General features: G+C 36.7%; 1 protein-coding gene across 1 annotated transcript in view; it reads left to right on the top strand.

The window, feature by feature from the left end:
• Positions 1-16,134, top strand: part of LOC148942401 (receptor-type guanylate cyclase Gyc76C-like) — a 398,466-nt gene that overhangs the window by 173,972 nt on the left and 208,360 nt on the right. The window contains exon 8 of the mRNA XM_089103313.1: positions 13,341-13,482. Within this exon, the coding sequence (XP_088959439.1) occupies positions 13,341-13,482 (142 nt within the window). The remainder of the gene's footprint in view (positions 1-13,340; positions 13,483-16,134) is intronic.

Below are 16,134 nucleotides of genomic sequence, written 5' to 3'. Positions count from 1 at the left end.
TAAAGTAGTTCATAAGCAATAACATAACATTAAAGTACATAACATAATAGAACAATACACTATATAACATAAAATACACTACAGTACATAGCATTACACAATAGTACCTTTAGTCAGGGGCTTATCTAGAGCAATATCTTAGGGAGGTGATATGACAAGAGCACCAATAGGCAAAACATTGGGGGGTCCCAATGTGACAATAGCGCCAATAATTGACAAAATTGACAAATTCATTTAAAAGACAGGGTGAAAAACAGAAAAAATACAAGGAATGAGGGCGCCAAAAAAATCTTTGGGGCCCGGGATCCCCTGCCCCCTGGATCCGCCAGTGCCTTTCGTGTCTTTTTGGAGGTTTTTATGGATAATGTGAAAATGATACGCAGAGTATTGTATGTAAAGAACTGGATTTTTTGATAGAATTTGGGCTTGTAATCGAATGATTACCAGTAAGCTTGAATCTTATTGCATCGGTACGGTTGATAGCTTTGTGTAATTAAATAAAAAAAACAAGTTTTTTAAACTGAAAGTAAGGAGCGACATTAAAACTTAAAACGAGATGAAATTATTCCGTATATGAAAGGGGCTGTCCCCTCCTCAGCGCCTCGCTCTTTACGCTAAAGTTTTTTATTGTTTTAAAAATTAAGTTGTAAGACAGAGTCAAACTTTAGCGTAAAGAGCGAAGCACTGAGAAGGGGACAACCCCTTTCATATACGGAATAATTTCTGTTCGTTTTAAGTTTTAATATCACTCCTTACTTTCAGTTTAAAAAACTTGTTTTTTTACTTAATTTTTGATCGTTTTTTAGTTAATGCATCTTTTATTTGCATAAAAATTTTACTTTTCTTTTGTTAAATGGATGTCTTTACTAACTTCTATATTCGTATATTTTTCTTCTGGCAAAAAATACAAAGTTGCAGATTTTTCCAGATATGAGCTTGAAACCTATTTAATAGGGTTTTCTGATACGCTGAATCTGACGGTGTGATTTTCATTAAAATTCTTTCACTTGTAGGGGATGTTCCCCCCTCTTAAAAAAATCGAGTAAATTTTCTCAGGCTCGTAGCCTTTGATGAGTAATACTAAACTTAATAAAATTTATATATTTAGGATCAGCATTATAAACACATTCTTCTGATACATTTATTGACATCAAAATTCCGTTTTTAAAAGTTTCGATTACTATTGAGCCGTATCGCTTGTTTTTTTATTGTTTTATTTATTACGTATATGTTATTACGTATATGAAGGGGTTCTCCCCTTAGTCAAAAACACGCTCTTTAATTTAAAATTTAAAAAAAAATTTTATTCACAAACCGCTTAATCACAAAGGGCGTTTAATTAGAATAGATAGCTCTTTTAAAAGACCTAAAAAAAATTGTAGCGTAAAGAGCGTGGTATTGAATTGTGGGAGAACCCCCTCACATTAGTTATAATTTCTGTTCGTTTTAAGTTCTAATATTCCTTCTTACCTTTCAGTTCAAAAAACTTGTTTTTTTTAATTTAATTTCTGCTCGTTTTTTAAATAATGCTTGGAAATCCGGCGCCTCCTTCATAGAAATTTCCCGTACCCCAAAGAAACATCCTCCACGGAAATATTCTCCAGAGTAACCCCCTCCTCTAGCCCCCCCCTCCAGAAAAAATCCTTCATGAAAATGGTTGTATACTTCCCAATAACCAATAAATAATGCTGTCAAGTCCTGCGCCCCCTTCATGGCAATTTCCCTTCCCCCATGACAGAGTCCTTCATGAAAAGATCCTCCAACATAACCACCGACCCACCCGTACCTCCCCCAACCAGAAAAAAAGCACCTGAAAACTTCTGTGTACGTCCCAAAAACCCATACTATATGTTAACAGTGGGTAAAGTTCATAACTTTTAGCCCTCCCTCTGGGAACTTCGGGGGAGTAAGTCATCCTAAAAGACATATTTATCATATTTTCGACCATGCTGAACAAAATGGCTATCTCAAAATTTTGATCGGGTGACTTTGGGAAAAAATAAGCTTGGGAGGGGGCCTAGTTGCCCTCCATTTTTTTTTTCACTTAAAAAGGGCACTAGAAATTTTAATTCTCTTTCCAATGAGCCCTCCCACGATATTCTAGGACCTCTAGGTCGATACGATCACCCCTGGGGAAAAAAAAAACAAACAAACAAACAAACAAACAAATAAACACGCATCCGTGATCTTTCTTCTGGCAAAAAAAGTAAAAGTCCACATTTCTGAAGATAGGAGCTTGAAACCTCTACTGTAGGGTTCTCTGATACGCTGAATATGATGGTGTGATTTTCATTAAGGTTCTATAAATTTTAGGGGGTCTTTCCCCCTTTTTCTGAAAATCAGCTAAATTTTCTCAGGCACGTAACTTTTGATGGGTAGCACTAAACTTGATGAAAGTTATATATTTGACATCAGCATTAAAATCTGATTCTTTTGATATATCTATTGGTATCAAAAACTCGTTTTCTAGAGTTTCGGTTACCATTGAGCCCGGTCGCTCCTTACTTACAGTTCGTTACCACCAACTGTTTGATTTGCCGGATTCGAATCAAAGTTTTTTCAGTGCAGTTTTTTGAATTGTTTTGTATACTTCGGCTAGTATGATGGTTTTACTTTTGACTTGTCTTTTTCTTTGCCTTTTACTTTTGTCTTTTGTCTTTTACTTTGACAGTCCACAGTGTTTAATTTTTATGTTTCTAATGGCTATAAAAATAATTATTATCATTAATATAAATGCATAGCATAGTATGACATTTGCAACGTTTAGTCTGTTTTAAGATGTCTAGCTATTAATGCTCGTATTTTTACATTACCTCACAATAATAACACCTGTTTTTAATATGCATATTTTATGACAGTCTCATATTTTGAAGGATTTAATTGCATGTTGACACATTGTTGCGAATAATTTTGTGTTACTGTTTTGTAAGGTGAATGTCAAATTATTGAAGGCGTTGTTTCGGTAGGGACAATTAAAATAAATAGGCATATATCATGAAAGTAAGTTAAATAATTAATTTGAATTTCAAGAACAGTTCAGTTTTTGTCCTGTTCTATGCTAAACATAATAGCAACTAAATCGTTACAACCGTGAATTTCTTAATTCTTGGATTTTCAGAGTCAATTCAAGTTTAATTCTTGGATGTATATCGACGCCATATCCAAATTTCTGATATTTTTCTTTTTTGAAATTATTTTTAGTACTTAATTCTCACTAAAATTGGTCAATAATACCGAGTAATGCCAAAAAAACAACAACAGCAAAATCACCAATTTTTCAAGGGTTTATTCCAGCGATATGTGGGTTTGGGTACAAATTGGGGAGTGGTTCTGGTGTGTCCACCCTGATTTTAAGCAAAAAGTTTATTGTTACTATTATTAGAAATCAGACTAATGAAAAAGTCCCCACCTCCCCTTAGAATTAAGGATTTTTTTTCTATCTTCACCAAATAAATGAATGGTAATCTAAAGACCATCTTGCCCTACTTATATTTTCTTAAATTAGTGTCCCTGTAGCAGTGGGGAGGTCTCGGATGCAGTTAAACTAGATATGACTAAAGAATGTAAGGAAGTGTTCAATCCAGAACAAAACATAAATGCCATTGCTAAAATGGCACATATTGTGCCGCAAATTTTAAATATTGAACCCAAAACGTGTTCTACGACAACGCGTTCTATAAAAACCTTATATGCCCCCAGGGCATAACTTACAATCCTTGCCCTGAGGGCTGTGGGGGGTTGTCATCCTCAAAGACCTAATTTCCAGAACTTTCAACTACTTTGAACAAAAGTCTATCTCAAAATTTTGATTGGATGTGTTTGGGGAAAAGGTGTGCGTGAGAGGGAGTTTAGTTGCCCTCCAATCATTTTCGAATATTTAAAAAGCGAACTAGCCCTTTGAATTTCCAATCGAATGAGCCTTTTTTGAATTTTCTATGAAAACACATTCTATAAAAACCTTATATGACCCCAGGAAATAACTTACAACCCATGTGCTGAGAGCTGTGGGGGAGTGTCCTCCTAGAAAACACAATTTCTATCAGGAAATCAACTATGCTAAACAAAATGGCTCTCTAAAATTTTTGATTGCATGTTTTTGGGGAAAAGGTGAGCCTGAGAGGGGGGTTAGTTGCCCTCAAATCACTTTTGACTATTAAAAAAGGCATTTCATCCTTGAAGACCTAATTTCCAATACTTTCAACTAAGTTGAATAAAATGGCTATCTAAAAATTTGATTGGATGTATTTGGGGAAAATATGGGCTTGACAGGGGGGTTAGTTGCCCTCAAGTCACTTTCGACTATTGAAAAGGGCAATAGCCCTTTTTAATAGTCGAATCGAATGAGTCCTTTTTCAAGTTTCTACGACAAAGATTTCAATAAAAACCTTATGTGCCCCCAGGGTATAACCTATAACCCTTGCCCTGAAGACTGTAGGGGGAGTGACCTGCTGAAAAGTATAATTTCCTGAACTTTAAACTGCATGGCTATATCAAACTTTTGATTGGATATGTTGGGGGAAATGGTGGGCGTTGAAGGGGTGTTAGTTATTTTCCAATCACTTTTGACTATTAAAAAGGGCACTAGCCATTTCAATTTCCAATCAAATGAGCCCTTTTTGAAGCTTCTACGACAACGCGTTCTATAAAAACCTTATATGCCCCCGGGGCGAAACTTACAACTCTTGCCCTGAGTGCTCTGGGGGAGTGTCCTCCTCAAAAACATAATTTCTATCTGGAGATCAACTACGCTGAACAAAATGGCTATCTAAATATTTTGATTGGATTAGTCTGGGGAAAAGTTGGGCGAGAGCGGTAGGTTAGTTGCCCTCAAATAACTTTCGACTATTAAAATAGGCACTAAAACTTTGAATTTCCAATCGAAAGAGCCCTTTTTCAAGTTTCTACTACAAAGATTTCGATGGAAACTTATATTCCCCCAGGGCATAACTTATAACCCTTGCCCTGAAAACTGTGGGGGGAGTGTCCAGCTCAAAGGTATAATTTCCTGAACTTTAAACTGCGTGGAACAAAATGAATATCTCAATATTCTGATTGGATGTGTTTGGGGCCTTTTTTGAAGTTTCTACGACAACGCTTTCTATAAAAACCTTATATACCCCCAGGGCAAAACTTATATCCCTTACCCTGAAGGCTGTGGGGGAGTGTCCTCCTGAAAAACATAATTTCTTTTTGGAAATCAACTACGCTGAACAAAATGGCTATCTCAAAATTTTGATTGGATGTGTTTCGGGAAATGGTGGGCGTGGAAGGGGTGTTAGTTGCCTTCCAATCACTTTTGCACAAGCCACTCCAATTTCCAATTAAATGAGTCCTTTTCAAAGTTTTTATGACAACTCCTTTGATACGAATTGCCCTGCTCTAAAGAAAAAAAAAATAATAAATAATACATTTTGCCAACATCGTTCTTATATGCCCTCAGGGCATAACTTAAAACACTTGCCCCAAGGGTTGTGGGGGAGTGTCCTCCTCAAAAACATATTTTCTCTAAAAAAATCAACTACGCTGAACAAAATGGCTATCTCAAAATTTTGATTGGATGTGTTTGGGGGAATGATGGACGTGGGGGGGGGGCTAGTTGCCCTCTAATTACTTTCGACTATTAAAAAGGGCACTAGCCACTCCGATTTCCAATCGAATATCCCTTTTCGAAGTTTCTACGACAACTCCTTCGATACGAAGTGCCCGGGTATGAAGAAAAAAAATAATACATTGTACCAACATCGTTCTTTACTTTGGCAGCGCTATTGCTCTACCTATGATATTGTTACTTTGATACCAGTTTTGATACTTTGATGAAGATTTGACTTTTTTTAAAGTTGGATTTTGAAATAAGGAACTATTAAAAACTTGTAAAAACTTGAACTATTAAAAACTTTAAAAAAAAGCGCCAATGACGCGGGAGGTTTTAGACTTTTACAGCGAGAGAAGGAGGCGATACCCAAACTCTTGTTTGTAGTGATTTTTGTTCGTTTCAAGTTTGATTTGCATATTTAATTTAAGTTCTACCCGTTTTAAGATTTATTTGTTCATTTACATTAATATCTATTGTATGTTTGTTTGCATTGATTGTTTATTTAATTTCTGTTCGTTTTAAGTTTCATTTATACTTCAATAGCAAAATATTTTTTTTGTTTTAAGCTTGATTTTCATATTCAATTTAAGCATTACTCGCTTTTAGATCTATTTATTTATTTATATTATTACTTGTTGTATGTTATTTGCTATGATTGTTTATTTAATTTCTGTTCGTTTCGGGTTTCGTTAATTCTTTAATTGTAATTTCTGGTCGTTTTGAGTTTGAATTTTAATAGGTATTTGTATCTGCTGATCTTAAGTTGAAAATGGCCTTTACTTTTCTTTGAAAAACTTATTTTTCGGTATGTTTTTTTTAATTAATTTTTGTTCGTTTTTGATTGGAAATAAAGATCTAGTTCTAAAGACTTGGGGTGTACTCACTTTATAAGTATATCGTGTAGGATAATTGTGTATTTTATCGCTAGAAGTAAATAAATATAGGAAACACTTATGAATTATTTTAGAAATATACTTATAAATGAATAATGCATGATAAATTTTCCTAGACCAATTTTCTAATGCAACTGTATTTCTACGAGTTAAGAGAACAAAAATACGGTTTCCAAGAAATATGGTTTGGAGGGGCCTACACTTGATAGTCCCTACATTACCGTTATTCTATATAGCTCTAGCTGTGATTAATAAAAAAAAAGTTAAAGCGGTTCCATTAATTAGAATTCATTTAATAAAATTGACGGTTTTAACTAAACTCGATAAAACAAGAAAAAAAAATCGCAATAGCTTTAATATTGCCCGAACAGAGGGCAATATTGCCCGAACAATATAGCCAAATGAAACTCAGAGGAGATAAACTAGCAAAATGAAAAAAAAAATCAAAAAGGGTGAAAAAACGAGGATTTTTTCAGCCAGTGGTAAACCATGAAGAAGACAAAAAATAAGCAAATACTTCGACAACGACCTCCGCCAAATCTTCCTCAGTGCTAAAGAAAAAAGAAGATAAAGAAAAAAAACACGAAAAGTTTAAAAATACAGAACAGGCAGAAAGAATACAGAAAGAATAAAAACCAGGCAGGAAACAATGAAAATGAATTTACCAAGATGATTGGGCAAGGATCTTTTGCCTTGCAATAGTTTTAGCTGGTCAACAATTTCGGTTTTCATTAGATATGCAAATAGGCTCTTTTAAGTTATACCAGGTGAAAATATTGATTGAGTCCTTCAAGATTAAACTGTTATAAATTGGGCTCAATGAAATATCTCCTGTATCTCTATTTATTGCTAAATTTTGGCTCATATATTTTTTTATCGCAATTACCTCTTTAAAAGTTTGTGGTATGCCCTTAACAGTTGATATTAAAGTTGCCTTGTCCAACAGAACTATATGGGTTGGATTTACGAAAATATGTGGAACCAATGCCGAATCAAAGTTGTCATTGTTATTTTTTAATCTCAGGGACTTATCTATTGAAATTTTGTGCTCATGCAAACGTTCACCTAGTTGTTGATGGGTCCTACCAATATAAAATGTTCCACAAGAACACGGGATTCTGTAGACACCACTACCCAGTACAGGGTCAGATTTATCCTTTCCTGAGTTGAAAAAGTGTTAAAACTTTTTGTTCGGTTTTAAAAGAAACAGAGAGATTATGTTTTTTTTTTTTTTTTTTCCAAGTTTATCGCCAAGTTTCGGGATGTATGGTAAAATGATGAAAGTTTTTTTCTCAATTGCCGGTGTAACTGAATCAAGGGGGACAAGCTCCCTATTTTGTTCTTTTATCTTTTTTAATCGTCTATCTCATCAAAAGTCAAATATTCATCAAAGTATCAAAACTGGTATCAAAGTAACAATATCATAGGCAGTGCAATAGCGATGCCGAAGTAAAGAACGAAGCCCCCCCCCCCCCCTCCACGTCCATCATTCCCCCAAACACATCCAATAAAAATTTTGAGATAGCCATTTTGTTCAGCGTAGTTGGTTTTTTTTAGAGAAAATATGTTTTTGAGGAGGACACTCCCCCACAACCCTTGGGACAAGGGTTTTAAGTTATTCCCTGAGGGCATTTAAGAACGATGTTGGCAAAATGTATTATTTATTATTTTTTTTTTCTTTAGAGCAGGGAACTTCGTATCGAAGAAGTTGTCGTAGAAACTTTGAAAAGGACTCATTCGTTTGGAAATTGGAATGGGTAGTGCCCTTTTTAATAGTCGAAAGTGATTTGAAGATAACTAACACCCCCAGCACACCCGCCATTTCCCGAAACACATCCAATCAAAATTTTGAGATAGCCATTTTGTTCAGCGTAGTTGATTTCCAAAAAGAAATTATATTTTTCAGGAGGACACTTCCCACAGCCTTCAGGGTAAGGGTTGTAAGTTATACCCTGGGGGCATATAAGGTTTTTATAGAAGGTGTTGTCGTAGAAACTTCAAAAAAGGCCCCAAACACATCCAATCAGAATTTTGAGATATTCATTTTGTTCCACGCAGTTTAAAGTTCAGGAAATTATACTTTTGAGCTTGACATTCCCCTCACAGTCCTCAGGGCAAGGGTTATAAGTTATGCCCTGGGGGCATATAAGGTTTTATTGAAATCTGTGTCGTAAAAACTTGAAAAGGGGCTCATTTGATTGGAAATTCAAAGGTCTAGTGCCCTTTTTAATAGTCGAAAGTTATTTGAGGGCAAATAACCCACCGCTCTCGCCCAACTTTTCCCCAGACACATCCAATCAAAATATTTAGGTAGGCATTTTGTTCAGCGTAGTCGATTTCCATAGAAATTATGTTTTTGAGGAGGACACTCCCCCACAGCACTCAGGGCAAGGGTTGTAAATTATACCCTGGGGGCATATAAGGTTTTTATAGAACGTGTTGTTGTAGAAACTTCAAAAAGGGCTCATTCGATTGGAAATTCAAATGGCTAGTGCCCTTTTTAATTGTCAAAAGTGATTGGAAATTAACTAACACCCCTTTAACGCCCACCAATTCCCCCAACATATCCAATCAAAAGTTTGAGATAGCCATGCAGTTTAAAGTTCAGGAAATTATACTTTTGAGCAGGTCACTCCCCCTACAGTCTTCAGGGCAAGGGTTATAAGTTATACCCTGGGGGCACATAAGGTATTTATTGAAATCTTTGTCGTAGAAACTTGAAAAGGGGCTCATTCGATTCGACTATTAAAAAGGGCTATTGCCCTTTTTCAATAGTCGAAAGTGACTTGAGGGCAACTAACCCCCCTGTCACGCCCATATTTTCCCCAAATACATCCAATCAAAATTTTTAGATAGCCATTTTATTCAACGTAGTTGAAAGTATTGGAAATTAGGTCTTCAAGGATGAAATGCCTTTTTTAATAGTCAAAAGTGATTTGAGGGCAAATAACCCCCCTCTCAGGCCCACCTTTTCCCCAAAAACATCCAATCAAAAATTTTAGATAGCCATTTTGTTTAGCATAGTTGATTTCCAGATAGAAATTATGTTTTCGAGGGGGACACTCCCCCACAGCCCTCAAGGTATGGGTTGTAAGTTATTCCCTGGGGCCATATAAGGTTTTTATAGAAAGTGTTTTCATAGAAACTTCAAAAAAGGCTCATTCGATTGGAGATTCAAAGGGCTAGTTCTCTTTTTAAATATTCGAAAATGATTGGAGGGCAACTAAACTCCCTCTCCTGCCCACCCTTTCCCCAAACACATCCAATCAAAATTTTAAAATAGCCATTTTCTTCAACGTAGTTGAAAGTTCTGGAAATTAGGTGTTTGAGGATGACAACCCCCCACAGCCTTCAGGGCAATGGTTTTAAGTTATACCCTAGGAGCATATAAGGTTTTTATAGAACACATTGTCGTAGAAACTTCAACAAGGGCTCTTTCGATTGGAAATTGAAATGGCTAGTGCCCTTTTTAATAGTCGAAAATGATTGGAAGGCAACTAACACCCCTTCCACGCCCACCATTTCACCAAAAACATCCAATCAAAGTTTTGAGATATCCATTTTGTTCCACGCAGTTTAAAGTTAAGAAAATTATACCTTCGATTAGAACACTCCCCCACAATCTTCAGGACAAGGGTTATAAGTTTTACCCTGGGGGCATATAAGTTTTTATTGAAATCTTTGTCGTAGAAACTTGAAAAAGGGCTCATTCCATTGGAAATTCAAACGGCTAGTGCCCTTTTTAATAGTCTCTAAAATGATTTGAGGGTAACTAAACCCCCTCTCAGCCCACCTTTTCCCCAAACACATCCAATGAAAATTTTTAGATAGCCATTTTATTCAACCCTATGCCCTCCAAAGGCAAGAATATAATTTGCACTTTATTGAAAATTTACAAATGAATGTGCATTGTCAGTTTAATATACATATGCTGACATTTAGTTATCAAAATGTTAATATTATTTGATTTATTAAATTTATAAAAGTAAAAACATTTATATTTTTCAGTAAAATGCAAATTATGTTCTGGCCTTGGAAGGCATATGGGTTTTGAGTCCAACTTATGTTAATTTCTGCTCGTTTTGAGTTTGACTCGATTATTTATTGTAATTTCTGTTCATTTCGGGTTTCATTTATTTATCGATGTTGATTTGTGGTAGTAACACGCTTGGTAGATTATTTGATTTTATTTTTGCTGATTTTTGTTTAATGAAGTTCTTTACTTTTCTTTGAAAAACTTATTTTGTGGAAAAAGTTTTTTAATTAATCAAAGTGAAAAAATGGGTTTGTGTCAACCTCAGAGTTTTTATTATCTAATGTTTGAACTACTTTTAACAAAATGACTATCTCAAAATTTTTATAGAATGGGTTTGGGGAAAAAGGGCGTGGGGGGCTAATTGCCCTACTGTCTCCTTTGACTCTTTAAAAGTGAACTAGAACTTTCTGTTTTCAGTCAACTGAGCCCTCTCTGAAGTTTATACGAGCATCCCTTCTATAAGAACCATATCTACCCCCAGAGTATAATTTACAACGCCTGTCCCTGGGCCATGGGGGTTGTTTTGACCCCAAAGTTTTAATATCTGATGTTTGAACTATTTTTACCGAAAAGGTCATCTCAAATTTTTGTCGGATGGGTTTATCCGTCCAGTAGACCCAAAGGTGTGGAGGGCGGGAGGAGCTAGTTGCCCTCCGATTTTTTTTTACTGAGAAAATGAACTAGAACTTTTAATTTCCATTCAAAGGAACTCTCTCTGAAGTTTAGACGAGCATCCCTTTCATAGGAACCATATACGACCCCAGGGCCCAGGGTGGTTGTATTGACACCGGAGTTTTTCTTATCCAACCTTTGAAATATTTTTAACAAAATCTCTGTCTCAAAATTTTCATCTGATAGGTTTGGACTAGAAGGCGTGGGGAGGGGTGGTAGTTACCCTTGGATCTCATTTGACTGTTACAAGGTGAGCTCGAACTTTCAATTTCCAATCAAATGAGCCCTGTTTGCATTTTATACGAGTACCATTTCATAAGAACCATATATGCCTCAGGTCATAATTTACAACTTCTGCCCCCTTGCCTTGGGGGGTTGTGTCGACAACTGAGTTTTTATTATCTGACTTTTGAACAATTTTTAACTCAATGGCTGTCTCAAAATTTCTATCGGGTGCATTTGGCGAAAAAGGAGCATGGAGTGGGCGTGGGGCTAGTTGCCCTCCAATCTCTTTTTACTCTCCAAAACTAAACTAGAACTTTCAATATCCAATCAAATGAGCCCTCTCTGAATTTTTTTCGAGCATCCCTTCCATAAGAACCATACATTCCCACAGGGCATAACTTACAACGCCTGCTCCCGGGCCATGGGGGCTGTGTCGACCCTGGAGTTTTCGTCATATGGTTTTTGAACTATTTAAAAAAAAAATGGGTATCTCCAGAATCTTATCGGATGGGTTTGAGGAAAAAAGGGCGTGGATTGGTGGGGGGGGTCTAGGTGCCCTCCAATCTATTTTGACTCTTAAAAAGTTAACTAGAACTTTCAATTTTCCATCTAATGAGCCCTCTTTGAAGGTTATGCTAGCATCCCTTCCATAAGAACCAGATATGCCCCCACAGCATAACTTACAACGCCTGCCCCTGGCCCCTGGGTGGTTTTGTCGACACCGGAGTTTTGTTATATGATCTTTGAACTATTTTTAACAAAATAGCTATCTCAAAATTTTTGTTTGGTGCATTTGTGAAAAAATGGAATGGGGGGGGGGGGACGGGTTACACTCCGATATCTTTTGACGCTTAAAAAGTGAACTAGAACTTTCAATTTCCAATCAAATGAGCCCTCTCTGAAATTTTATACGAGCATTTCTTCCATAAGAACCATATATGCCCCCACGGCATAACTTATATCCCTTGCCCTGAAGACTTTGGGGGGAGTGTCCGGCTCAAAGATATAATTTCTCGAACTTTCAGCTACGTTGAAGAAAATGGCTATCTCAGAATTTTGATTGGATGTGTTTGGGGAAAAGATGGGTGTTAGAGGGGGGTTAGTTGCCCTCCAATAGCTTTCGACTATTAAAAAGGGCACTAGCCCTTTAAATTACCAATCGAATGAGTCCTTTTTGAAGTTACTACAACAAACTTTTCTATAGAAATCTTATACACCCCCAGGGCATAACTTGCCACCCCTGCCCTTAGGGTTGTTGTGGGAATTCCTCCTCAAAAACATAATTTCTATCTGGAAATCAACTATTTAGAACAAAATGGCTATCTAAAAATTTTGATTGGATGTGTTTGGGTAAATGGTGGGTGTGAAAGTTGTGTTATTTGCCTTCCAATCACTTTCGACCCTTAAAAAGGACACTAGAACTCGATTTCCAATCGAAAGAGCTCCTTTTTACGTTTATACGACGACCCCTTCCATATGAAGTACCTCTGGGAAAAATAAATAAATAAGTAATAATAACACAATGGAGCCGTAAGACCTTTACTATAGGCAACCCTATAGCGTTGCCTCTGATATGGCATATTGGGCCAAATGTTTGGAATAATTTGCCCGAATTTTTGATAAAGTCGGCCAGGAGTGGGGCAAATGCTGATTTTTTCTTTCATCTTTTCTTCCCTTCTCCTTTTTAAATTTTATTCTTATGTTTCAGGGGTTACTCCAGGGGTTTTATTCAGGGGTTACTCCAAGAAAGCGAAAGCTTACGCAGGGTTAATTGTTTTGTTGTATTGCTTTGCATTGCTTTTTTTCTAAGTGTTTTCTTTATGTGTTTTGTTGTGTATTTTCTTGAATAAACACCGTTATTAAATTGAAATTGAAAGAAAAAAAAATTTAATTCATAATCAGTATTAACTTCTTATTTCAGGTATTCTGTCTATATTGATGAAAATGGTGACGCTGCTGGAAATTTTACTTTAGTTGGCCGGAGACCCCACCACAACCATCCGAATGATTATGGCATTTATCCTATTGGAATTTTCAAGCACATGACGAACAAAACACTACCGGTAAAAAATATAGCCATATAGCCAACAATAGATTATAATTGCTAACAATCACGGATTGATGGCTATACAGCCATATAGCCAACATATAGCATTTATCCTATTGAAACTTTCAAGCACATGACGAATAAAACACTACCGGTAAAAATATAGCCATATAGCCAACAATAGATTATAATGGCCAACAATCACCGATAGATGGCTATACATCCATATAACCAATATATAGCATTTATCTTATTGGAATTTTCAAGCACAAAACGAACAGAACACTACCGGTAAAAATATAGCCCTATAGCCAACAATAGATTATAATGGCCGACAATCACCGATAAATGGCTACTCCATATAGCCATATAGCCAACATATAGCCATATACCAATATATAAAAATATAGCCAACAATAGATGCCCATTTTTTTCAATTTTAAAAAAATTTTCTACACAGTAATTCTTTCGAAGAAAAGTAAAGAGCATAATTAAACCATAGATGAGCAGAAATAAAGCAGAAGCTAACAAAAAGAGGAATAGGTCTGACATCCCTAATGGAAGGGGTGTTAGTTGCCTTCCAATCCCTTTCAACCATTAAAAAGGGCACAAGCTACTCCAATTTCCAGTTGAATGAGTCCTTTTCGAAGTTTCTACAACAATTTCTTCGATACGAAGTGCCCAGCTCTAAAGGAAAAAAATAATATCGTGCCAACATCGTTCCTACATGCCCCCGGGGCATAAATTAAAACCCTTGCCCTGAGGGTTGTGGGAAATTGTCCTCGTCAAAAACCTATTTTCTATCTGGAAATCAACTACGCTGAACAAAATGGGCATCTCAAAAATTTGATTGGATGTATTTAAGGGAATGATGGGCGTCGGGGGGGGGGGTTAGTTACTCTCCAATCATTTTCGACTATTAAAAGTGGCAATAGCCGCTCCAATTTCCAATCGAATGATCCCTTTTCGAAGCTTCTACGACCACTTCTTCGACACGAAGTGCCCTGGTACGGAAAACACACACAAAAAAAATTCATTGTGCCAAAATCGTTCTTTACTTAGGCAGCGCGATTGCGCTGCCTATATGTATAAACTTAAAAGGGGGCTCATTCAATTGGAAACCGAGAGTTCTAGTGCCCTATTTAAGGGTCAAAAGTATGTGGAAGGCAACCAACACCCCTTCCACGCCCACCAGTTTCCCAAACAAATCCAATCGAAATTTTGAGATAGTCATTTTGTTCTGCGTAGTTGATTTCCACATAGAAATTATGTTTTTGAGGAGAAAACTTCTCCAACAGCCCTTAGGGCATGGGTTGTAAGTTATGCCCTGAGGGCCGATAAAGTTTTTATGGAAAACTTCAAAACTTCGTCATAGAAACCTCAAAAATTCGATTGGAAATTCAAAGAAATAGTGTCCTTTTTAATATGTTGAAATTGATTGGAGGGCAACTAACACCCCTCTCACGCCCACCTTTGCACCAAACACATCCAATCAAAATTTTGTGATAGCAATTTTGTTCAACGTAGTTAAAAATTCTGGAAATTAGGTCTTTGAGGATAACAACCCTTCCCACATTTCTCAGAGCAAGGGTTGTAAGTTATGCCCTGGGGGCGTATAAGGTTTTTATAGAAAGCGCTGTCGTAGAAACTTCAAAAAGGGCTCATTCAATTGGAAATTTAAATAGCTAGTGCCCTTTTTAATAGTCGAAAGTGATTGGAAGGCAACTAACACGCCTTCCACGCCCATCATTTCCCCAAACACATCCAATCAAAATTTTGAGATAGCCATTTTGTTCAACATATTTGAAAGTTCTCAAAATTATATCTTTGAGCAGGACACTCCCCCCAGAGTCTTCAGGACAAGAGTTATAAGTTATACCCTGAGGCATATATGGTTCTTATAGAATGAATTTCTTGTATAAACTTCAGAGAGGGCTCATTTGATTGGAAAATGAAAGTTCTAGTTCACTTCTTAAGCGCCAAACGATATCGGAGGGTAACAAGCCCCCTCCCCCCAAATTCTTTTTTCCCAATTGCATCTGATACATTTTTTTAGATAGCTATTTTGTTAAAAATAGTTCAAAGATCATATAACAAAATCTTCGGTGTCGACACGACCCCCCAGGGCCCGAGGGCAGGCGTTGTAAATTATGCCCTTGGGGCATTTATGGTTTTTATGGAAGAGATGCTCATATAAACTTCAAAGAGGGATCGTTTTATTGGAAATTGAAAGTTCTAGTTGACTTTTTAAGAGTCAAAAGAGATTGGTAGCCACCTAGCCCCCCCCCCCCCCCCAGCCCTCTCCATGCCCTTTTTTCCTCAAACACATCCGATAAGAATTTTGACATGGCCTTTTTATAAAAATAGTTCAAAGACCATATAACGAAAACTCTGGGGTCAACACAGCCCCCCCTCCCCCAGGGCCCTGGGGAATTAGTTCTATGTTATGCCCTAAAGGCATGTATGGTTCTTATAAAAAGGATGCTCGTATAAACTTCACAGAGGGCTCATTTTATTGGAAATTGCAAGTTCTAGTTCACTTTTCAAGAGTCAATATAGTCAAAGGCAACTAGCCCCGATACGGACTTTTTCCAACAAAAGGGCGATGACAAAAACTCCCGCCAGGGCTCAGGGGGTAGGCGTTGTAATTGTTGTCCTGGCGGCGTAT

This window comes from Artemia sp. Qi Xiang Cuo, chromosome 17 (genome assembly GCF_049724085.1).
Source record: "Artemia sp. Qi Xiang Cuo chromosome 17, ASM4972408v1, whole genome shotgun sequence".
In the NCBI taxonomy this organism is placed as follows: domain Eukaryota; kingdom Metazoa; phylum Arthropoda; class Branchiopoda; order Anostraca; family Artemiidae; genus Artemia; species Artemia sp. Qi Xiang Cuo.
This window is presented reverse-complemented; position numbering and strand designations above follow the sequence as displayed.